The sequence below is a fragment of the Capra hircus genome, chromosome 17 (assembly GCF_001704415.2).
Source record: "Capra hircus breed San Clemente chromosome 17, ASM170441v1, whole genome shotgun sequence".
Classification (NCBI taxonomy): domain Eukaryota; kingdom Metazoa; phylum Chordata; class Mammalia; order Artiodactyla; family Bovidae; genus Capra; species Capra hircus.
Window position 1 is genome coordinate 61091294 of NC_030824.1, and position 26379 is coordinate 61117672.

Consider the following 26379-nt stretch of genomic DNA (forward strand, 5'->3'; position numbering starts at 1 on the left):
CACATGCACCCACGATAAGAGAATAAGCAAATACAAATTACAAAGCAAAAACAAGTCATTACTCTCATGAAGTTTATGTTTAAAATATATAGCCTTGTTTCACACAAGTGAGTGATAAATTCTAATTCCCCAGTAAAGAGTAAATATGTTATATTAATAAAAGTTTTAAAAGGCATTCATCTAAGTTCATTATCCATTATTACTGATCGCATTCCAGTGAAACAAAAGCGTATCCACATTTAGGCTTTTCCACATTTATATGTCCCTAAGTTATAAAAACAATTCTTTCCTTAGCTACTTCTAGAGAAACTACTTTAAGCAACAATAACTAACCAAAAACACCTAGAAAACCTTTTTGCAGAGAAGGGCAGGCTTTGTAATTAGCCAAAACATGGGCTCTGATATGAAAGCTGACCTGTAGGTAGGGTAATACAGGACACTCTCTCTAAATGTCCTTCTTTCATTGCCTTATTTTTACTTATCACCTTTGTTCACCCATTAGTGAGCCTAGGGGGGGAACCCTTATATTGGAAGGTATATAGTGACTTAGAAAGATGTCAGAGTTAAACCTTATTTATTTTTCTACTACTGAGTCAATCACAGAGTTAAGAAAGAAGAGGGTGGCAGAAAGACAGTCTTAAAAAATTATATTGATTTCAGTTTTATACATACTTCTTTCCGCTGTTTTCTAGAAATCAGCCTTCTTGTAACAGACCCCACCTTTTTCTCCAGGAAACGCTCATCCCCACGGTTGGTCTAAGTGGTTCAGGTTGGCCAGAACCAGCCTATCAGATCGCTGCCCTCCCCTGCCATGGTGACTGGTTTGGAGGGGGTTGTGCGAGTCAAGTCAGACTATGGAGATTCATTTGGGGGTTTTTATAATAACTCCTGGGAACTTCAAACCTCTTTCTAAAGGAGGTCTGGTGGCTGTCTTATCACCATGAGAGAAAATACATGAAAACAGAGCCAGAGCAAAGTCCAGCGATGGAGAGAAGGAGACTGCGCGTGAAGGACCCGGATTAAGACCATGGCTTGCCCAAAGCCACACCCGTAAGAGTGCTTTCCACTTATGTGAGCCAATGAATTTCCATTTGTTCTTAACCCAGTTTCTGCGGAATTTTCTGTCACCTGTAACAAAAGCGCATCTCCTGAGAAATAGATACAGAACTCCTATTATCAATTCAATACTGGGATTGGGGGCTATTAAATAATTAATTGTATAAATAACATGAATCATGTGCTATCAATTAAATAATGCAGAATCAGTCTCAGAAGCACAGAAATAACTACTCAGTCAGCTTTTTTCATCTGAGAACTAAGGACATTTCCTGTGGTCATCAGCAAAATAAAAGATGAAACATTCAAATCATTTATGCTTAGAAGTCTCTAAAGCACCAATTCATCTCTCAGAAAAATATTCTGAGAAATACACCTGCAGATATCTTAAGGCTGAACTCTTTAGTGAGAATAAGTGTCGATAACACAATACTTCTGATAGCAAAAGAATTCTACACTTTGACCAGTCTTTGTACTCATCATTAATTAAACCATCTGGCCTAAATATGATGTTAATTAATTGCTTGGAAGTGAGGCTGGGGTAAGGCAGAAACAAACCAAAAGACCATTTCTTTTTAGGAAGTATGATTACTTGGACAGAAGCAAAAGGTATCCTACGTATACTTGACTCTCAGGATAATTTTTCATTTAATATAGTGGTTTGAAAACTTTCAGTAAGAACAAAGCTAGGACTAAAATGGAGACATGGAATCTCAAACAGCTATTAAATGACATGATTCTGTAAGGAACACAACTTAAATTACACACATGATCCTGATATGTTTTAACTTGCCACAAACACGTATATTTATATAGAAACACAGACAAGGCAGACATGCTGTTTAAAAAACGCCCTCTCAGGTCATGCAAATTAAATTATGGTGACATACAACTATTTTTCTACGTCTCAGTGAAAAACAAACTGAGATTAAATCAACAACCAAACAACCAGTGTTTCTGACTGGTTGTTTCCAATTCACAATTTCAAATTTTGGCCATTAAATATTGTTCAGTGAAAAATCTCCAAGTGATTTTTAGGCAAGGTGTTGTGATTATTTTTCACTGACAGATTATATCTAAAAACATTTTGATTATTTCTCAATAATGCTATAGAGTTAACTGTGCAAGTAAACTATACACTAGGAGAAAAATGTGTAAAAGGAACACCCACATGAACATTTACCTTCCACTGCTCTTTTGAAGAACACTTTGCAGCTGCCACAGGTTACTACCCCATAATGACATCCTGACGCCTCATCCCCACACACCAAACATATTTTGGAAGGTCTTGAGGATCCAGTAGAAACACTTCGTAAAGTAGAGCTGGGGAAAGAAATCAAGATTTAAGTAACTACACTGCAGTGGCACATTTGACATGCTGTACAGCTCAGCTCAATATCTGTCATTCATCTTGGTTTCATCAATAAATTCAATAAGGTCCCATACCACATAGGAAATGAAGCCAAAACCTTCCTAAGAGGAGTAATGTATCAAGAATCCCCTATAGCAAAGCCTCTTCTCAGTACTAGGAAACCATAAACAATCTCATGTAAACTTTTTCTTCCTTCTCCTAATTTTGAGACTGCGTACCAAAAATATTATTTGCATTCTAGGCGAACAGGGAGGAGAGAAATCTTGAACCAAGTCATCATGAAAGTATTTTTGGCGTCGAAGGACTATTGCAATACTTCTCAACTCTATTCACTTGGCCTCAGATTGTATCTCAATTATGCTAGGTGAGAAACTCTCCCCTCTCCAAAACATTGCACAAATTAAAATTAATTCTTATCTCTATTGCCAGCAATTTCACCCTCTAAGCTCCTGCATTTTTTCCATGTTAACTTACCTAGGCATGTTCAATTCAGTTCATTGTGTTTACTGATTTAAAGAGACATGTGTGTGTGCTAAGTCGCTTCAGCTGTGCCTGATTTTTTACGACCCTATGGACTGTAGAGCATCCCCCCTCCCCCCGCCCCAGATTCCTCCATCCATGGGATTCTCCAGGCAAGAATACTGGAGTGGTTGCCATGTGCTCCTCCAGAGGATCTTCCTGACCCAGGGATCGAACCCACATCTCTTACGTCTCCTGCGTTGGCAGGCGGGTTCTTTACCACTAGCGCCACCCGGGAAGGGACACAGTCAACACTAAAAACAAGCCACATATGTAACTATCTAAGGTGACTTTCATGGTTACAAACTGAAGGATTCCGTTTTGAGGGATAAATTTAACCCCTGAAGCAACAGTATACATGGAATACTTTTTAAGGAGACGCTTCTCAAGATATATTACATATTCCTGTACTGGTTTATGGCACAATCTGAAAAAAACAATTTTAAATTCTAATAAGGTCTCATGGCTCAGTGGCAGATGTGGACCAGGCAGGTAATTTTTCCTTTCCTGGTCTACATGCATTTATTGAATATCTACCCACAGGTCCTGCGAAAGGTCCCGAGGAAATAAATGAACTGCCCAGCTCCTGTCATCAAAGCTGGTGAAGGCGTGGAGTATTATGGTATGTGCTTAGGTGTGGGGTAATATGGCGGCACAGCTTTCCATACCAGTAAGGGTGGGAATACACCAGTCAGAAGGCTTCCCCAAAGCCTTCTGAGTTCTGAAGGATGATTAGACCTTGGCCAGACAAAAAAGGGGCAGAGGAGGCAGAATGCGCAATATGAGCTGCAAGGCGAGAGAAATTTGAGCTGGACATGCTGAGGAAATGTTGGGTAGATCTGTTGCGTGTCACTACCATCACCTTGCTATCCAAGCTTTTGTCTCTATGTTAAACAGCAGGAACATGAAAAAAAGACTCAAAGAAAACATATCAAAAGGCTAGAATGGTTAAGTTACCATGATAATTTCTCTATTTTCTGAATTAGCTAAAACTTGGTACTATTGCCTTGATGATTTTTTTTAAAAAATGATTTTATGTGTTTTAAGTACATTCTCATCAAAAACAGATGAAGGAGCAAACTGCCACTGCTCAGGCACTGCAGCATGACGGACTTTTTAGAAAATGACTTCTTAAATCAAGGGCTGAGATGATGTTCTCCAAAGTTGTTTCTCCTTCTGAGAAAAGTGCTCTTTATTATTTTTATTAGTGTCCTTTGACTTCTTTATGACATTCAAAACATTCCATTTCAGCACCAATAAATTCTTTGGCATATTAGCCAGTAAAGCTCAATCCATACCCTGTCTGACTTTCCTATGCTGCACAGGGAAGTACCAGGAAGCCATGAACAATGAGAATATAGCTTAAAAGTCATCACTAGCATGCAAGTGCTTTTCCACAACTGCAAGCATACGTGGGATTTGCACTGAACACTTTCGTGAACTTTGGTCTGGGTCCTCAAACTTAAAAGCCTCTTAACTTTAGTCTTTGGAACTCTCCTCTTCTCTCCAAACACAATTTCTTGGCAACTGCTATGGACTTCCCTGCCCACCCCAAATCCGTAAGTTGAAGTCCTGGCCCCTAGGGCATCAGAGGGCAATCTTTTTTAAAAAATTGAAGTACAGTCGGTTTACAATGTTGTGTTAACTTGCTGAACACCAAAGAGACTCAGTTATACACGTATATATATTCTTTTCCACTACGGTTTATCTCAGGATATTGAATACCATTCCCTGTGCTATTCAGAAGGACCTTGTTGTTTTTCCATTCTACATGTGATCTTGACATCTGCTAACCCCACATTAACAGTTCATCCTTTCCCTGCTGCTGCTAAGTCGCTTCAGTCGTGTCCAACTCTGTACGACCCCATAGACGGCAGCCCACTAGGCTCCTCTGTCCCTGGGATTCTCCAGGCAAGAACACTGGAGTGGGTTGCCATTTCCTTCTCCAATGCATCAAAGTGAAAAGTGAAAGTGAAGTCGCTCAGCTGTGCCCGACTCTTAGCGACCCCATGGACTGCAGCCCACCAGGGTCCTCCATCCATGGGATTTTCCAGGCAAGAGTACTGGAGTGGGGTGCCATTGCCTTCTCCTCATCCTTTCCCTAGCCCCCTCAAACCACAAGTCTATCCTCCATGTTTGTGAGCTGGTGTCTGTTTTGTAGATGGGTTCATTTTTTGTCATGCTTTAGGTTACACATATAAGTGGTATCATGTGGTATTTGTCTTTCTCTTTCTGACTTACTTCATTGAGGATGATAATCCCTACTTGCATCCATGTTACCACAAAAGCATTAGTCTGTTCTTTTTTATAGCTGAGCAGTATACCACTGCATATATGTACCACAACTTCTTTATCCATTCATCTCTCAGCTGGCATTCAGGTTGCTGCTTCCATGTCTTGGCTTTCATAAGCAGTGCTGCTATGAACATGAGGGTACAAAACACCTTTCGAATTACAGTTTTGTCTGGATTTACGCCCAGGAGTGGGATTGCTAGATTGCATGGTAATCTTATTTTTAGTTTTTCACCTAAAACTAAATCTTATTTGGATTTAGTGGAATCTTATTTGGGAATATGGCCACAGCAGACATAATTGGTTGAGACGGGGTCCTTCTGGAGAAGGTGGGCCCCTAATCCAGTTTGATTGATTGTTCTTATTAGAAAGAGGACATTGGGGCACAGACACACACAGGCACAATGCTATGCGAAGATGAAGGCAGTGATACTCTTATAAGCCAAGGAAGGCCAACAAACCACCAGAAGCTAGGAGAGAGGGATGAAACAGATTCTCCCCTACAGCCTTCAGAAGGAACCAACTCAGCCTACACGTTGAGCATGGCCAAGCCTACAGAACCATGAAAGGCCACATTTCTCTTATTTCAGCTACCCAATGGGGGTGCTTTATTATGCAGCCCTAGCAGACCAATACAGCAACTTGGACTCATCCCTGACTCTTTACCTCCGTTTTCTTTCTCAATCTGTTATTCCTCTTTACCCTCAGAAAGCATACATATTTGGATCACTTCCCACAGCTCCTCTGGGACCACTCTAGTCCATGCCACCAACACCTCTTCCTGGGATGTGCAGAAGCCTGCTCACTGATCTTCCTGTCTGTCCTTGTCCCCCTCCTTCTCCTATAGCCAGAATGATTCTTATTTATTTCTTTGCTCATCCAAGGGCTTTCCCTTATACTCGGAGGAAAAGTCAGGGTCAACCTATGACCACAGGGCCCCGGTATGGTTCCTATAACTTTACTAACCTTTCTCACATGACTGCTGTCCTTCAGGATCACTGGTCTCCTTGCCAGACCTCAAACACACTGGGCATGCACCCACCTCAGGGCCTTTGCACATGTTGTCCTCTGTTCACCTAGATATGTATGTCCCCTGCTTCTTCAGGGTTTCATCCAAATGTTATTTCCTCAATCAGTCCTTCCCTGACCTCTCTACTGAAATCACTTGTTCTTCTGGACCCCCTTGCTCTTTGGCTTTACTTTCTCCCTAGCACACGTCACCACTGAACATGTTGTCTATTTCCCTTCTTTGGTCTGCTTATTTTCCTCTTTATTTTGCTTCACTCACACAAGAAGGCAAACTCAACAGGGGCCTGGATCTGTGTCTGTGGTTCTCTGCCACTGTGTCCCCAGGGCATGGCACAGTCCTCGGTACATATAAGGCTCCTGCTTAACACTTGGGATAAATGAGTGGTCTAAGATGACTGGCCTTTTCACAACCATCATCAGTTTTGAACTCCTACTGCACTCCTTACATACAAGAATGTGCCTGGTTCTTAGCTCTCTCGAGAAAAGTATATAGTGGAACTGAATTAAGATAAAATCAAAGAGAAGCATCAAAAAGATGCATTATGAATCCTAATTAAAACAATAATTTGGCCAATGACAGAATTAAAGCAAACCTGGGTTATTTTCCCTTCTTGTCTGCTGACATCTCTCAACTACAAGAGGGCCTCCACATACCTCTCGGTGGTGCTCTGCTTCTTCGGTGTCTGTAATGGTCTACTGAGCTCACTCTCTATTTCTGAGGCTCTTTTCTCACTGTCTTGATCACCAGTGTAGATTTTCTTCAGTGTTCTACCTTTGAAGGTGAAGGTGAAGTCGCTTAGTCGTGTCCGACTCTTTGCAACCCCATAGATTGTAGCCTACCAGGCTCCATCATCCATGGGATTTTCCAGGCAAGAATACTGGAGTGGGTTGCCATTTCCTTCTCCAGAGGATCTTCCCAACCCAAGGATCGAACCCGGGTCTCCCACATTGTAGGCAGACGCTTTACCGTCTGAGCCATTCTTCTCATTTCTACAGTTTATCTCGATGATCTCATCTACTTATCCCAGCTCAGACAGCTCTCCTAATGAACGATTCCTGAATTTTTACATTCAACTCCAACTTCTCCCCGATGTGCCAACTTTATGTGTCCACTTCCTTTACAAAACTGCCCTACCTTTGTCTTCTTCTGGCTTCAGGAAGGATGCTGCCATCTGCTAGGCACCCAGGGTGAAACATCCACTATCACATCTGCTCAGTTACCAAGCCCTGCTGGTCCAGCCTTGACCCACTTCCATCACTTCCCCGCACCCTGTTGGGAAGCCCGCTTTGGACCCTCATCACTTCCTCAGGGTTCTCCCTCAACCCCAGCCTCCCTTCCAGTTCATTCTATGGTGGCTGACAAATGACACTTCCTGTTACAGAGCTCTGATTCTTTCCAGGTTAGAAATATTCCATCATGCCTGTGCCCAATACCACCATACACGATAACGCTTGTGTGACTCTGCCTTCTCCTGCAGGTCCTCTCACGCTTGTGCTCTCCACACTGCAATCTCCCCATCCACGGGCTTGGGCACCACCATCTGTATACCCACCCCCAGTCCAACTCCTGGAAAACCCGACCATCCTTCAAGGGTCCCTGATGTTCTCCCGGCAGGACACACCCCTCTCTGTTCTCATGATTTGCTTTTGCATTTTGCTAATCCCCCTGCCTCAGCGGTCATCACTTCTGCCCTGACACTCTTGATTGGAGCACTCATCTTAAACCCTCGAGGGCAAAGACCTTGTCCTCTCTATGCTGCCATTAGTGTCATGCTGAGACTGCTTATTGAATGAATGAAATCACACCCTTAATCTCATCACAGCAGAACATAAATTTCCAAAAGGAGATTTTTTACAGCAGGTAAATTAATGAGGCCAAGGTTATAGGTTCAATTCCCCTATGGTTCATTTAGCTTTGCACAGAGCAGGGAAAAAGGCATCCAGGGAGACAGACTATCCTCAAAAGCTCAGCAAGCCATCCCACAACCAAGTGCAATATTAACACATAAGACAGGCCATAATGGGTGGACGGGTCAGGAAAACTCCTATCTCCACTGACATCCTATCATGTGATATCTCTGAAACTGAAAGATGGTACATGGTTGGGAGGGTATCCATCCAGTTTTAAGAAACGCATTACCACATTTTGTAAGTGGGGACAGGGAGGAGAGGAAGTTTTTATCAGAACACAAAGCTCACTGAGTGACTCTGAACGTCAGAATTTCTTTATAGTATGCACAAGACATTAACATCTTATTACAGCTAAACATCTTCATTGGATGTGAGCCCCAAACATACAGGGGTAGAGGCAGGAACAGGGACTTAGCAAGAAAGCCTCCTGTTCTCAGTTCAGCTTAGCCGCTAACTGCTAAAACCTTAACAAAGCCGCCTTTCCTCTTCGGGCTATACTTCTCACCATAAAAAAGGTTGAATAGCTGATCTCTAAGATCTTTTTTAAGATATCCTTTTAAGATAAAGATGAGCACAAAAGATAAATGGAACAGCCTGTCATAATAAAGTTTTATCCAAAAAATGGACTTCAAGTTCAAATTATAGACAGTGTCCTATACATAGCCATTCTTTGCTCTGGTTCAGCAGAAAAACGTCTACATGTAAAAACTTACTCTTTCTAGAATAGCTAATCCTATGGCACTTAAAATCTTACTTGCAGCCATATGAGTGCTATGCTGATTTTGCTTGAAATTTCTGTAGACATGTATGTACTCAAATGGTACTCCACCTGCTAAAAACCATTTTAATATTAAAGAGTTGGGAAAATTTTCCCAACCCGGTCATTTTTGGTCTTGGTAATCAAAGAAATATTGTTCTCAGAAAGAATTTTATAATCAGACAAAGGTAGTTCATAGGACTGAACACATACGTTAAAGTATCATTAAAGCAGAAATGAGTGAGCATTGTATTTCCACTTGTAAAGACAAGTGTCTCTCTTTGGGAAACAAAAGTAAGATCCAAGTATTTTCAGTACCAAATAGAACAGTTCTAATGATTCGGTGAAGAGTTGAAGAGGTTAATCCAAGGTTCATGCTGATTTTTGTGACAACTGGAAGGGGCTATACTAACCCATCATTAAAAACACTTACTGGGCTAGCTTTCTTCCCCAAATGGCTGGACGTTTAGGGAGAAGCAATAAGAAGCTGTGCAAGAAAAAGGAACTTTTACTGATCAAAATATAACTGGAGGATCTGGCTGTGAATGCTAATGCACCACGTTCTGCTTTCCCAGGAACCACCGTGTTGTTTCCCCATCTTCAGAACAATTACCGAACAATACTGCAGTGATTGGCCCACTATTCAGTGACCAGAATTCTTCATACAACAAGAACACTCTGTCTCATTTCTGAAGCCCACTCAGTAAGAATTTAGCAAACCTGTCTTTTGTACTTTCATTTAATCAGATAGATGCTTTTACCCACATCCCTAGCTGCTGAAAAGTTTCTTTCCATGTGCAATCAATTCAAGCATTCATTCAGCAACCTAGAGCAAAGTGAGAATTCGGAGGCATATGCAAATAATACTTCAGGAAACATCCTTCTATTGCTGGTGTCTAAATTGTTCATTAATTGAGCTATTCATTGAAAGCCTGACATGCTCCTCCTTTTTTAGGCACTCGGATGAATGAGAAAATTCCTATTCGCATGGAGTTTTTACCACAGTAGGAGAAAAAGGCAATACAGAAATAAGGAAATAAATTCAGATAGTGGTAAGTGCTTTGAAGAAAATGACAGAGGTCAAGACTGGATGGGGCACTGGAGGGTTAGGATTCTTTAGAAAGGTAGCCTGCGAAGGCTGCTTTGGGGAGACTGAAAGGACACAGGAGCCAACTGTGCAAAGGTGACAAAGAAGGGAAGCGAAAGTGTAAAGTCCCGGAGGTAGGAATGAGCATGACATGGTCTAGAGATGGAAACGTGGCTGCAAGGAGGCAGGGAGATGGGAGGAGGCAGGAGTGGGCCCAGGAGGACAGAGAGGGACCACACGGGTCTCCAGGGCTGTGACGATGACTCAGGGTGCTATTTTCAGCACCGTCACGAGGGATGTGAATATTGAGATGTTTTAAGCAGAAGGGTAACATGATCTGAGTGACATTTAAAAATCAGACTTTGGCTGCTGCCTGGAGAATGGACTACAGGAGTGGGTGATGTTGGAAGCGGGGAGACCAGCTACGACGACTCCGGCAATTATCCAGGCAGGAGATGATAACAGCTTGGATTCAGCTTAAAGGAGTGAAGACAGTGAGAAATGGCCTTTTCATTCTTAAAGTAGATGGTACTGACCAGACTTGCAGAAAAATTATATGCTGGTGCTACTTATATTTACATAGTGGAGTGAAGAGCAGTTTTGGTGGTTCAGGGGAGTTTGTTTTGGACCTGACCATGGTAAAACAGCATCAGTATGTTCTGTTCCTATTTTTGTAAATAATACAATAGCAATAATATCAAATGATAATCTACCCACAGAAAAAACTGCGAGCAAGCATATCAGGTTACTTAACCATTCTGGGCCAGTTCTGTCATTTGATAAGCAGTGATAACAAGTTGTACCTTATAGGGTTCTTATAGATTAAATGACTCAAAACAAACATATATATATATATATATGTGTGTGTGTGTATATGTGTGTGTGTGTATACATATTTTTTTAGGAATCCAATTTTTATTGTAAAAAAATAGAAAGTATTTTCATCAAAGTATTTCCTTTTCCATCATGGTTTTTATTACATGATAATGAATATAGTTCTCTGTGCTATACATTAGGACCTTGTTGTTTAGTTTGCACATACTAGTTTGTATCTGCTAATCCCAAACTTCTAATTTGTCCTTCCCTCACCCCCTTTGCCCCTGGTAATCGTACATTTGTTTTATAGGTCTGTGAGTCTATTTCTGTTTCATAAATCAGTTCATCTGTGCCATATTTTAGATTCCACATATACATGCTATCATATGGTATTTGTTTTTCTCTGATTCACTTCATTTCATATGATAATCTCTAGCTCTATCTATCTATGTTGCTGCAAATGGCATTATTTCATTCTTTTCTATGGCTAAATTAATCAGTATACTCAAGAGCACTTATAACATTGTCACACATTTAGTGATATTTAAATTCTGGCCAGTATGAATCGGTATTACAGAGACATTATTACTTTGCCAATAAAGGTCCATCTAGTCAAAGCAATGGTTTTTCCAGTAGTCATGCATGGATGTGAGAGTTGGACTATAAGGAAAGCTGAGCGCCGAAGAATTGATGCTTTTGAACTGTGGTGTTGGAGAAGACTCTTGAGAGTCCCTTGGCCTGCAAGCAGATCCAACCAGCCCTTCCTAAAGGAGATCAGTCCTGGGTGTTCATTGGAAGGACTGATGTTGAAGCTGAAACTCCAATCCTTTGGCCACCTGACGTGAAGAGCTGATTCATCTGAAAAGACCCTGATGCTGGGAAAGACTGAGGGCAGGAGGAGAAGGGGACGACAGAGGATGAGATGGTTGGATGGCATCGCCGACTCAATGGGATGAATTTGAGTAATCTCCGGGAGTTAGTGATGGACAGGGAGGCCTGGCATACTGCAGGCCATGGGGTCACAACAGTCGGACACGACTGAGTGACTGAACTAAACTGACTATTGACTGGCACAGTAACAGAACTACAGACAGCTCGACTCTTCTGTATTGTGATTTTCTGTTATGCTGTAAATTTATACAAGCATGCATAACACTGGTTAGCAGCAGGACAAAAAGGCTTTTAAACATACAGCGTAAGAGAATGGTACAACAATAACCATATTGATTATTTACTGTACAGGCAGTGTCCTGTGTGAATACAGACTCAAGCATCCGTTTAAAAAATTCTGGCTCCTCTCTTCCTGTACATGTAACTGGGAACAGCCCCATAAGGTTGTTAGGATAAACAATTATTGAGATTCAAACATATACTTTTTTATATAAAGAAAAATAAATTTAAGAATCTGGAGAACACTCAGTATACAAAAAATACATTTCAAAAACAAATCAACTCTAAATAACTTGTTTACTAAAATCCCTATTTTCATCTACACACAAATCAGGCAAAAACCCCACTTTTTTTGCTATTTCCTTTCGTTTTAATAAACATATATTTTGAGTCACAATTTTTAACCTGAGGTATCTCATTGTAGTTTTCCCATTATTTAGGAGGAATGTTTGGGAGTGATTCTTGTGGTCTATTTTCTTTAATGGTTTCATTTTTGACAATAAGATCATTAATGTCTCAGGAGACGATTCATCACTAAATAAGATTCCTTCTCTTAAGATGCTATTCATAGTGTATTCATATCAGTTCAGCTACTCAGTCATGTCTGACTCTTTGCAATCCCATGAACCAGAGCACACCAGGCCTCCCTGTCCATCACCAACTCCTGGAGTTCACCCAAACTCATGTTCATTGAGTTGGTGATGCCATCCAACCATCTCATCCTCTGTCGTCCCTTTCTCCTCCTGCCTTCAATCTTTCCCAACATCAGGGTCTTTTCAAAAGAGTCAGCTCTTTACATCAAGTAGCCAAAATATTGGAGTTGCAAGCTTCAACATCAGTCCTTCCAATGAACACCCAGGGCTGATCTCCTTTAGGGTGGACTGGTGGATCTCCCTGCAGTTCAAGGGACTCTCAAGAGTCTTCTCCAACACCACGGTTCAAAAGCATCAACTCTTCTGAGTTCAGCATTCTTTATAGTCCACCTCTCACAACCATACACAACTACTGGAAAAACCATAGCCTTGACTAGACGGACCTTTGTTGACAAAGTAATGTCTCTGCTTCTTAATGTACCATAAAGTGTACCACAAAGTGTATCATAGACAGGAATTAAATAATTGGTTCACATCTTTCAATCTCAGGTACATAAATAAAATTTACAGATACAGTTACCATACAGCTACCTCATATGGAAACTTTAAGGATATGAATAGTCTGGAAAAGAAAATGTAAAGCACAACAATGGCTGATTAGTCTTTTCAATCTACTTTTGTTTGTTTTCACAACAGCTTACACCATTAGTAACATTCATTACAGTGGCTCTGTTTAATAAGGTAAGTATTTTCTACACACTAAATTTCATTTACGTGAATGTAATTTTCCCTTAAAAGATTTAAAATAATAATCAACAGAGGGTAGCTTCAGCACGGCAGGGAAGTATTTTGGTAGAGATCTAAAAGGAAGAAAAAGGCAAGAATATATTGGATTATAGGAAGCTTAAGCCCACCCTAATATGTGCAAAATTTCATTTTAAAGATAAGAATCTATGCTAGAAGGGCATTCAAGTGACTTTTTATCCTTCAATTATGGGTAAACAAATTCACATTTGATCAAAATATGCAAAATCTATTTTTTGGGAAATAGGGCAAACATTTAAATCTAGCTGAAAATGTATGTTTTAACAAAACAAATGATCAAGTGCAATTACTGGCCACTGTACAGTTAATGAATCATTTTATTCAAATGATTTTTTTTTACTAAACAAAAGCTATGTGAAAGTACTTCTGAGAACACAAAGATAGCAAATGGCTTTTATTCTCAACAAATTTACACTCTAGGTAAGACCTGGAGACTGGTAAATATTAAAGTCACTGCGTAATAGCAGTCATCCATAGCTTAAGAAGGGCTTCCGTGATAGCTCAGCTGGTAAAGAATCTACCTGCAATGCAGGAGACCTTGGTTTGATCCATGCATCAGGAAGATCCCCTGGAGAAGGGATAGGCTACCCACCCCAGTATTCTTGGGTTTCCCTTGTGGCTCAGCTGGTAAAGAATCCACCTGCAATGTGGGAGACCTTGGTTTGATCCCTGGATTGGGAAGATCCCCTGAAGAAGGGAAAGGCTACCCACTCCAGTACTGTGGCCTAGAGAATTTCACGACTGTCCATGGGGTAGCAAAGAGTTATACATGACTGAGCGACTTTCACTTTGCATGGCTTGAAAAGAAATCATAATCCACAGAGAGTCCAATAACTTGCAGTTGGGTTGAAGGAAAATTTCATGAAGAAACTGGGCAAGGTGAAAATGAGCTAGACCAAGAAAAAAGTCCAAACAAGGACAAATGCACTGAAATCCAGAACTTGAGTTATAGTTATACCCTGACAAATGTGGAGAAAGGCCCAAATCATGCGTCTCTAAGACCAGATTCAGTAGCTAGAGATGGTTCTAGGATCATGAATTGAAACACCTGGTAGACAACTAAAATAGTGACATGGAAAATAAAGAGAGATGGGTACAGAGATCTACCACACTGACAGACACTAACTGACTGACGACAACTTTAATATGTTCAATACAGACAATGGCAGCCAAAAGGGCTGATAAATTGGAAGAAAACTAAGGACCACTGAATGGAGGAAGCAGTTGAAGAAGAGAAAGGTTAGGACGTACTAAAGAGGTAGTGACTTTTTGAGATTGGGAACTCTAGATTTTATTCATGGAACAATGAATGAAGTCACCCAGGCAAAAGGTGAAATTAGGAGAAAAGAAGGCACAGATGGAAACCTGCAGAAAATACATTTCTGGTTAGGCAGGGAAAGAATTTGCTAACAAACCTGAGGAAGGAAGACCAAAGAGGCAGGAAGAAGAGGATGCAGCGTCTTGGAATCAAAGGGAGGAGATCAAGAAGGGTGGACCAACAGTGTTTGATGCCGTCAAGGGAACAAGACTAAAGGTGGACAGCTGGGATGTGGTCACTGTTGACCTTAGTGATGGTGGTTTTTCCTGCGTATGTAAGATACACATATAAGCCTTGCAAAAGAGAATCTTCATCTTCTCTGCTAAGAAGTTTCCACATTTAGGGAAACTGTTTTTCTCATAAAACTACTACCTGGTAACTTGCACATAAGTCTCTAAAGCTCTAACACCAAATCATCTCCAGAAACACTTATTGAGCATATATATGCCAATCAGTGGTTGCTAATACAATGACCATATGTGCTAAAGAATGCGTCCACATTTTATTTTGCCTCTGTAGTCACTGGCATGTGTGTTTATTTACATTATAAGTTAGTAAATGTATTGAGAATCCCCACAGAAGGAATCATGAGCTAATCACACAATCAATGGGTCAGTACTTTATAAAGTATGTTTGAAGGAGATTACCTTCAAATACTTGCTTGAGTGTAAAGTTATTATTTTAAGAAGATTATCACAAACTGCTTGCTTGACTGTTTGTAATGACATGACTTTGCTTTTGAAACATACTATAAACAGAAACAGTCTCGCAGACTTAGAAAACAAACTTATGGTTACCAAAGGGGAGGGATAAATAAGGAGGTTGGAATTAACTATATGCTGTATATATAACAACAGATAACCAACAGGGACCTACTGTATAGCACAGGGAACTATATTCAATATTCTGTAGCAATCTATACGGGAAAAGAATCTGAAAGAGGATGAATATATGTTTACATACAACTGAATCCCTTTCTGTACACCTGAAACTGATCCAACACCGTAATTCAACTAGCCTCCAATATAAAATAGAAATTAAACTGAAAAAGCAAACAGAAATAAAAATTGTGAGAAAACAAACACACCATAAATATTAAACCTGATGTAAGTTTTTTCCCTGAATTTCGCTAAGACACGGACTTAGAGGCTATTGCAGCGGCCTGAGACACTGAGCTCTGATGGGCACTGGGCCGAGCTATGGGTCCTGAGCCTGAGTCAGTTAGATATTACTGAGTTCAGTATGCTTATCACAGTTGCAAGAAGTTGATGGAAAAACATGCTTCATTGTGGCCTTTCTGAGCAACAGAATATGGCTTCTTTTTATAAATTTAAGTAATGAGTCCACAACTCCAGCTGCTTTTTCTCTGAGTTGCCTTCAATTCTAGACATAATCATTTTCATCGCCACTGGTACTGCTCTCTGACCGCTGCGAAGACTCATATGTAAGTTCACAGAGGTTTTGCAAACGGCACCTTGTATGCTACCTGCCTCATACTCAGGATTCTCACATGGGATAGAGAGGTAGCCTTCATTATTTCAACAACTTACATGCGACCGATTTAGAGAAGCTCATTGCAAAATCTATAAATTAACGACAATATTCTAGCACTTTTCCTGACGGGGCACCATGCCATATTTACTTCAAATCTACTCAATATCTGATTTTGAGCAGCGTTATCACCCTTGAAATATTAAAAATAGCATCTTTTTTATATTTAATTTTTATTTTATATGATTTACAATTTTTGTTTCATTTTGATTTACAATGTTGTGTTATTTTCAGGTGTAGAGCAAGGTAATCGATTCAGATATACATATTCATATATCCATTCTTCTTCAGACTCTTTTCCCATATAGGTTATTATAGAATATTGAGTTCCCTGTGCTATACAGTAGGTCCTTTGTTTTTATCTATTTTATAAACAGTAATGTATATATATTAATCTCCATCTCCTAATTCATCCCTCCTACCCACCTTTCCGCTTTGATAATCCTGAGTTCGAAAACAGCATCTTAGTACAACATCAAACGTCTGAAGAAATGCTTATATCAACTGAATCAAATAAATTCCTTCTTTACCATCTCAGTGTCTGAATAATCAATGAGGTATCATCATTTGAGAGTTAAGGGGAAAAAATGAAAAATAAATCCCAAATAATAAGCTTATTTTCTTAGGGTTAATTCTATAATTGTGAAATGACATCACTGCATTCAGATAAGCTTAATACCTGAAATGACCTTTCAATAAAGGTATAAGGAATCTATCAGGAAAAAAAAAAATCCTTCCCATTCATACCTTAGCTTTTAACAGGCAAAAAAAAATATGTCCCTTTCCAAAACACTAATGAATTTTTCTAGTTACGAGGGTTTTCTTCATGGGAGCCTAGGTCTAACCACACACAAAAAGAGCCACTCTGTCCTCATTCTGCTTGAAGGCAGGGTGACTAGGGGCTGCTCCTGTCTGTAGATAGCACCACAAAGAGAGGTTTGGTCAGAGCTGCCAAATGCTGATCAGGGAAATGACCGACCTCACTGATAAGCTCTGAAAAGAAGGCACGTGTGCACAGACAGCTCAAGAGGAACGCACGTACCCTTGAACATGCAGGAATTTTCTGCTGTGCAGGTATTCTTCATTAGCAATGCCCTCGGAAGAAAATGACAGAGGCTTTAAGTTGGAGCCAGCATAGGGCACTAGTCAGTAGACTTGGTGACTGCGTCTGCAAAGAAATTCAGAGGCGCCCCGTCGACCCCGCCCCCACAGTCTTCAGCACCCAGGGATCAATGCTATACTGTTCCATCAAAAGTTGCCTATGCTCGCCTTGAAGTTCCCTACAGAGCTCCCTTTCAAATTTCTCCCACTCAAGCACAGTTTGCAGGATTAACCCATGTGAAATTGCTGTGCTCCTATGTTTTTTACTTGCAATTCAGGCATTTCTTACAGTTTCATTTAACACATTTCTGCCACAGGCTTTAATGATAAAACTAGGGTCTATCACAGTACAGCATTTCCAAATCAATAAAATGATCATCTGCTCTTATGTGGGCAACAGCATTCTATTAAGCTTGGTGGTCTCAGGTCTTCAAAGTAACACACGCAAGTATTGAAGTGAACTTTAATACTGCTTATTCCAATTGCTTACTGCTTATTCCACACCCAGACCACTGAGTTTCCTTCCATTATCATATAACCCAGCAATTTTGGCTATAATTTAAAAAAAAATGTTGTGTCAGACTTTGTTCATTTTTGTTCTGATCAATTTCATCACTTTTACTTTTTTTCAGGTGAAATCTAGTTTTAAAAAGTTAACAAATAAAACTGCATGCTCATTTCCTGACCTAACATGAACAGAACAATGACAGAATCCTGTGTACTTTCTTCGGGGATTTATTATTCTTAGGGTTTGATGTTTGGGTCTGTTTCTTTGATTGCCTCCCTCCAAAAACACGTGATGCCCAAGGTTTCAGAAAGGCTGCCTTTTGGCTAGCAAAGATCATACGTACCCATGTGCTAACTCAATGTTGCTCCACGAGGTACATAAAAAAACAAAGGTACATAAAAATGCATGATTTATTTATTTCATGAGCAACCATTTTGTTCAGATATCTTGTAAGCTACTTTAACCCTAAGGAAAAAAAAAAAAAGGAAAAAATATCTACCAAATAGCCTGCTTGTTCTTCCTTTCCTTTCTAGCTCTGTCTTCTGTCTCACTTCCTCTGCCTAACCCCACTATCGTACATATTTTGGCTTTGAGAAAAAAGCTACTATCATCATCAGAGATGTAAGTATATTTGGTCTTCATAGAACAGACGTTAGCACTTCCCTGGTGGCTCAGCGGTAAAGCATCCACCTGCCAATGCAGGAGACATGGGTTCAATCCCTGGGTTGGGAAGATCCCCTGGAGAAGGGGATGGCTACCCACCCCAGTATTCTTGCCTGGAGAATCCCAAGGACAAAGGAGTCTGGTGGGTTACAGTCCATGGGGTCACAAAAGGGTCAGACATGCTTAGCAACTAAACAACAATGCAAACACTAAACGTGCTTAAATATTTACACTGAAAGGGTCATTTAGATATTTGCCAGTAGTGGACCCAGCCTTTCCCCTAGCTACCTCACTTATCCTTCTTTCCTCATTACCTCCAGGTCTCTTTCCAAGCCCAGAGGTCATGCGCTGTGAGCAATAAGGTGCTGAACAGCTGATCCGTCCCTCCTTTCATTCACTTGACACCGTTGCTAAGCACCTAGCATATGCCAGCATTGTTCTAAGTCCTTGACCAGTTCTCAAAATCCACTAAAATCCCCACAATTTGAAGTCATGTTCTTGGACAGGAATGAGGGTGGTGTGGCCAGGGGAGTGGACAAATCTCTACTGGAAAGCAGAGGAATACTGATATATGTATTAACTTCTGTGTCCATGTGAAATTATTTTCCTCACTCTTACAAAATAAATCAAGCTTGCTTGAAAGAGTGCTTCCTCAAACGCAAGAAAAATCAAAATGAAAAGTCTAGATTCAGTTAACTCAGTGTAACTTCTACTTCTTAAAACTGAGATGAGAGATGTGAGATTAAAGAAAGTGCCCCCAAGAGTACTGAATCAGGATTTAAAGACACACTTTCACTGTTTAGTCATGGTGTGTGTGAGAAAATGCCTTTGGAATTTAAGTAAATATGTAAGTCTTTCTTGCTTTCAGTGAAATGTGGTTGTCCTTCAAATAAAAGGTACTCATATTTTTACAGTTGGCATTAATACTCCATTTAATTATCTTCCAAGGTTGTGAAAATCTGTATTTAACGAAAGAAAACTGTTAACTTGCCCCCAAATAACTTTGATCATTTTCCTGATGTTCTTAAAAGCAATCACGGAAGTATTTCCCAAAAGTTTAAAAAATCAAGTTAGGCTTTTGCTTTTGGAATGGATCTGAGAAAAGATGAAGCAGGTTTTTAAAATGAGGCAAATGGCATTGCTATCAAAGCAAATATGACATTGTTTAGTGGTCAGAAGTAGTTCCACCAGAGCTGGTGAAAAAAATTTCAGAATGCCTAAAAATAGTGATGAAAGGTGGTGATGTTGAGGAAGGGCGTTCCTCTAGTTTTAACAGCAACAAGGCAAGAGGCAGTGGACAAGTCGCTTAGATCTATCTTGCTTCAAAAATGTCTCCATGTCAACTACTGCTGGAGGAGGAGAAACAGCCGGATGGCCGTGATACCACCCTGATGACTGATCATCAGAGGCCTGAGGCACTGAGTGGCCTTTCTCTATTACAGGGAATTCCCTAAAATAAGCTTTACTAAGCCTCCTATATTTTATCTCAGTGCCATAGAACTAGGATTGCTAGATGTCCCAACTTGATTTCAAGGACACTGCATACATCCTCTTTCAAAACTGGACCATAAATACCTGTTTGTAATAAAAATTTAAAAATCAGAATCCAACTGACAAACAACTAATCTCAAAAATATACAAACAACTTCTGCAGCTCAATTCCAGAAAAATAAACGACCCAATCAAAAAATGGGCCAAAGAACTAAATAGACATTTCTCCAAAGAAGACATACGGATGGCTAACAAACACATGAAAAGATGCTCAACATCACATTATTAGAGAAATGCAAATCAAAACCACAATGAGGTACCACTTCACACCAGTCAGAATGGCTGCGATCCAAAAATCTGCAAGCAATAAATGCTGGAGATGGTGTGGAGAAAAGGGAACCCTCCTACACTGTTGGTGGGAATGCAAACTAGTACAGCCACTATGGAGAACAGTGTGGAGATTCCTTAAAAAATTGCAAATAGAACTACCTTATGACCCAGCAATCCCACTTCTGGGCATACACACCGAGGAAACCAGAATTGAAAGAGACACATGTACCCCAATGTTCATCGCAGCACTGTTTATAATAGCCAGGACATGGAAACAACCTAGATGTCCATCAGCAGATGAATGGATAAGAAAGCTGTGGTACATATACACAATGGAGTATTACTCAGCCGTTAAAAAGAATTCATTTGAATCAGTTCTGATGAGATGGATGAAACTGGAGCCGATTATACAGAGTGAAGTAAGCCAGAAAGAAAAACACCAATACAGTATACTAACACATATATATGGAATTTAGGAAGATGGCAATGACGACCCTGTATGCAAGACAGGGAAAGAGACACAGATGTGTATAATGGACTTTTGGACTCAGAGGGAGAGGGAGAGGGTGGGATGATTTGGGAGAATGACATTCTAACATGTATACTATCATGTAAGAATTGAATCGCCAGTCTATGTCTGATGCAGGATACAGCATGCTTGGAGCTGGTGCATGGGGATGACCCAGAGAGATGTTATGGGGAGGGAGGTGGGAGGGGGGTTCATGTTTGGGAACGCCTGTAAGAATTAAAGATTTTAAAATTAAAAAAAAATAAAAATAAAAAATAAAACATTTTAAATCTTAAAAAAAAAAAATCAGAATCCGTATTCCCTTTCTAGAGCTTGAAACACTCTATCAATCTCTTTGGTAAACATTAATATAAAATATTTTCAAATAGAGGGAACATAATACAGATGTGTTTTTCTTTTTTTTCATTTTCTTTATTTTCAGTTTTCTTTTTTTTTTAATTTTAAAATCTTTAATTCTTACATGAAAGTGGAAGTGTTAGTCACTCTGTCAAGTCTGACTCTTTGCAACCCCACAGACTATAGCCCTCCAGGCTCCTCTGTCCATGGGATTCTCCAGGCAAGAATACTGGAGTGGGTTGCCATGCCCTTCTCCAGGGGCTCTTCCCCGCACAGGGATCGAACCTGGGTCTCCTCCATTGCAGGCAGATTCCTTTCTGTCTGAGCCATTGGGAAGTCCATCACAGTGTTGGGACAGGTAAACCCTGTGGTGTCAAAGTCTGCCTCACCTAGGCAGCCTCCCCAGCTTCCCCAGGGGCACTGGAGCCCTGCCTGCCCTCCCTCAGCCCAGACCAACAAGCAGCAAAAGACAGGCCAACATGCTCAAGAGGCAGGAGGAAGCCGGTGCACGGGAAAAACGGCAAGTTAATGCAGGTAAGAAAATCAGGAGAGAAAAGCTCTAAAAAAATAAAAGCATGTAGCATAAACTTTCCAAATATGTTAAGCGTTTGAAGGGAACTACAGTTAAGAACAGATGGACAAGACGGCCAAAGAGACAAGGGGAAATAATTTATTGGAGTTCTAGAAGGGTGGGTATATACAAGTTTAGTCAGGATAGTTACCCAGACATAGTCTGTATTTCCAAGGAAAATAATGGTAGGAATTGATCTGAGACAGAGGGAAACATAATTCTGAAATATGTGTTCAAGTTCACTGTTTATCTTCTGGGCAAAGAAGACTATTTGTTTATTGAAATAATTATAGCCATACTAAATGGAAAGATCAATGATAAAGTGATAATGTAAGAAGTTAAAAGCAGAAAAAAGGATGTGTTAGAAGAATTTTCCACCATGTTTGTAAAATATTATAATTTTGTGAATTCTAAAATAAAGTTAAAAATTTGGTTCACTTTTATTTTCAAGATTTAAATTATAGAAGCACACAGGAGTTTGAGGGATTAAAGTTGCTATAAAGTAGATTATGCTAACCTTATATCAAAAACCATATGAAAAATATAAAATACTTAAAGTAATGTATGTATGTAAAATGTACTTACGTATATAAAATTAAAATGAAAATAATTACAAGCCATTCATACAACTAATAAGAAGAAAATCTGGATTTTTATAAAAGTCAACAGAATCCAAGCAATTCTGAACAAACTTCTAATTCAATTTATACTCCCTAAAATAGGGGAAAGTATTTCAACAGGCTTATTTAAATAAACCATTATATATTAATAATATAAAATCTGATTGTAATGGACATGGGATAATTTGGTTTGTGGGATTTCACAGTCCTACTTGATTCTTATTCATAAACTTTTTCCTTAAACAAGTATGAAAATCATCCTAAAATAAACAGAGTGTAGCGAACTCAATGGAAAATTTTCACCTCACTCAGAACCTCACAATCCTTACTGTAAACATCTGAGGAGAGCCTTAATGTGTTTCACCTGGGAACAGGGAGGGGGGAAAGAAGCGCACGGGAGTGAGGTGCTATTTGGTTGGTGATTTCCTGTTAACCACTGAAATTCTGCATACAAATTAGTAATTGGGGGCTCTGATTAACTTGGATCTATTTAACTGTGTGTTTTGGGGGTGTTTTTAAAATGCACACAACTGTGACATAACGGGTCCTGTGATGTGCATTTTATAGATCCTGAAGTTGACCCAGAATCTAGTAATGAGAGTCCAAAGATAGGGGAGTTTACACTTATTACTCACAGTTGAAAAAAATTTAAAAGATCTAGTTTTAGAGAGCTAAACAAATAATGGCATTACAGTAACATGGGGACAAGTACTTCCCCTTCCTAACAATAGGTACAGTCCTAGCAAACCTCACCCCAAACCAGAGGAAAGATCACCGTATGGTAACGCTTTTGTGACTGGATGTGTAACGGGATAAAACAGGTAAGGATGGACAACCCCCTCTCCCCACAATTAGTAATATAGGCTGTTCCTGAGAAACAAATGCCATTCATTCACAAGGGTACCACAATTTCCTATTATTTGTTCAAGAGAAACAGTGGTAATATTGTAAAGAGTTACTATATTTCTTTTATGTCATGAAATGACTTACTGCTGAGTTATAACATTAATATCATAACCCAGTGATAAATTTCTCTTTTATAAACAATTTCAAGGATACTGACAGCCATTTTTAACTCTAGTTAAAATAACTAATTACATGTGTTTATACATTATTTCAAGTAAGATAAAGACTGATCGTAATTTACTATGTGTTGATTGACTTGATAATACTATCTAAGAAATTTGTTTCACTTGATCTTTAGAAGTAAATATCCAATTTCTAAAAGGAATGAAAATATTCATTAATAATAGTTTTTGGATTGTTCTTTAATAATCAAACATTTTAGGGGAATTAGATACTTACTAGAAACTTAAAGATCAGTATTCACCTCACTTTTTGATAAGTATTAGCATAAAATCCTACAAAATGGAATATTTTCATATTAAAAGTTTAAATTTCAGTTCTGAAAGAATTCTAGTCTGTTATCATGTTGTAAAATTAAGCAAAATAATGAATACCCAAAGAAGACATTTAAAGACTATTAAAACAATATCAATCATTGCTATACGGAAAATAATGTGTCCTGGAATCATCGTGGCTATGGGTCGTCCTCATAGGCATACGAGGCATACCACATGATTTTAAATCTTACAATAAAGTGTCAAAACATCCTCTAACTAATCGACATCGAGACCACATGTGTTCTTTTATTTAGGCCATAAAGTTCAAGCAAGTAACAGGAAATAAAAGTTTTACAAATGCAGCTGAATTTAGCATAATCCCCACCTTTGGAAGCCTGCCGCCATTCCCTACCACCCCGGCACTCAGGCTACAAATCCTGTGAGCTTTGTGACAGCGGCTTGCCTAGTGACCCAAAGCCTATTGGCAAGGTCAAGACTTGAGAAGGCAGGAAACACCTCTATACCTACAGAACCTCATAAAATAAAAGTCCACAACGTCAGTCATTCTCTAAATTACCTTCCTGGGAGCCCAGGTGTATTTTCTAAAAGGAAACGAAAAAAAAGATTCCTAGCATCTCAGAATGGAACTCTATGCTATGGATTAACATTATGGTTAAGGTACTATCTTTAAGGACATGCTCCAAAAGACCTACGGAATCAAGTTTTGAGATATAACTTATTTTATAAGTTGAAAACTGCTTGCATTCAGATTGGCTAAATAATGCATAAAAATTTCAGAAGATCCTGGTCTGATTACAGACGATGTCTTGGGAAGACTGAAAATGCACCCGTGAACATAAATAAAAAACATGTTTTTTTTTTAAGTTTTGGATAATACCTGGCTCTTCTCCCCTACCACAGCCAAAACACTTCACTTCTCAAGAAAGCTCAGTATTTCTTATGACCTTGTCAGGAAATAACTCCTTAATAAACCTGATGCCTATTGAGAACTACACTGAATTTTTAAACATAAAATACATGTATGCACATATGTAACACATGTAGATTACCATATTTCATGCTACCATGTAAACAAATGTATTCTCCAAAGTGAAAACTACTATATATATTTAAAACATTTTGGCTTTATCTTGAATTTTAAACCCAAGTGCTGTCAGATATGCAGATGACAGCACCCTTATGGCAGAAACTGAAGAAGAACTAAAGAGCCTCTTGATGAAAGTGCAAGAGGAGAGTGAAAAAGTTGGCTTAAAGCTCAGCATTCAGAAAACGAAGGTCATGGCATCTGGCCCCATCACTTCATGGCAAATAGATGGGGAAACAGTGGAAAGAGTGGCTGACTTTATTTTTTGGGACTCCCAAATCACTGCAGATGGTGTCTGCAGCCATGAAATTAAAAGATGCTTACTCCTTGGAAAGAAAGTTATGACCAACCTAGATAGCACATTAAAAAGCAGAGACATTACTTTGCCAACAAAGGTCCATCTAGTCAAGGCTATCATTTTTCCAGTGGTCATGTATGGATGTGAGAGTCGGACTGTGAAGAAAGCTAAGTGCCAAAGAATTGATAATTTTGAACTGTGGTGTTGGAGAAGACTCTTGAGAGTCCCTTGGACTGCAAAGAGATCCAACCACCTCATCCTAAAGGAGTTCAGTCCTGGGTGTTCCCTGGAAGGACTGATGTTGGAACCTAAAACTCCAATACTTTGGCCACCTGATGCAGAGTGCTGACTCATTTGAAAAAGACCCTGATGCTGGGAAAGATTGAGGGCAGGAGGAGAAGGGGACGACAGAGAATAAGATGGTTGGATGGCATCACCGACTCAATGGACATGAGTTTGAGTAAATCCCGGGAGTTGGTGATGGACAGGGAGGCCTGGCGTGCTGCGGTCCATGGGGTCGCAAAGAGTCGGACACAACTGAGCGACTGAACTGAACTGAACTGTCAAAGGGGGGGGGGGGAATCAAGACTGATTTCTTGGCTTGTAAAGTAACTAAATTTTACCCCACCATGTTGGTGGAAATATTTCAGAAATTGCTATGCTAAAACAAAAATTGACTACATTAGACCAAAACTTGGTGGAGAACAGAACACTAAACGAGCAGAATCTTTCATTCCTTTTCTTCCTATTACTGGAAGTACTATAATGACCAAGAATGTGTACTGTATGCCAGACTCATGGAAAGAGCAAACAACGCAGTCTAAAGACTCGTGACTAACAATCAAAATAAAACATGAGTAGCGCCTGGCTCCACATCTTCCAGCTCAGACTATCAACCGTAAAGGGGGCAGAGCATTTACAAAAAGGTAATGTACGTGTTGACGACCATGTACAGAAACATAAACTGCGTCTACTTTCCTTGATATAGGATGAACTAAGACTTTAATTGGAGTCAAACCAAGCACTGCCTCCATTACCCATCATACTCTGTAAAGGAGCAGATTTAGCTGGCTTCAAACTGACAAAAATATCTTATTTTCACCTTCAAACAATCAGTTTACATCAGAAAAAAAGGAAAACTTAGTAACAGGAGATAAGTGTATCCTTTAACAGAATTTCACGGAGTTC

At 39.6% G+C, this 26379-nt stretch overlaps 1 protein-coding gene across 3 annotated transcripts in view; it reads right to left on the reverse strand.

The window, feature by feature from the left end:
- Positions 1–26379, reverse strand: part of NR3C2 (nuclear receptor subfamily 3 group C member 2) — a 433501-nt gene that overhangs the window by 220001 nt on the left and 187121 nt on the right. For 2 of the 3 annotated variants that reach the window (XM_018061588.1, XM_013970502.2), the window contains exon 3: positions 2228–2379. In XM_018061588.1, coding sequence (XP_017917077.1) covers positions 2228–2379 — 152 coding nt within the window. The remainder of the gene's footprint in view (positions 1–2227; positions 2380–26379) is intronic. The other variant, XM_005691196.3, reaches the window with a different exon arrangement.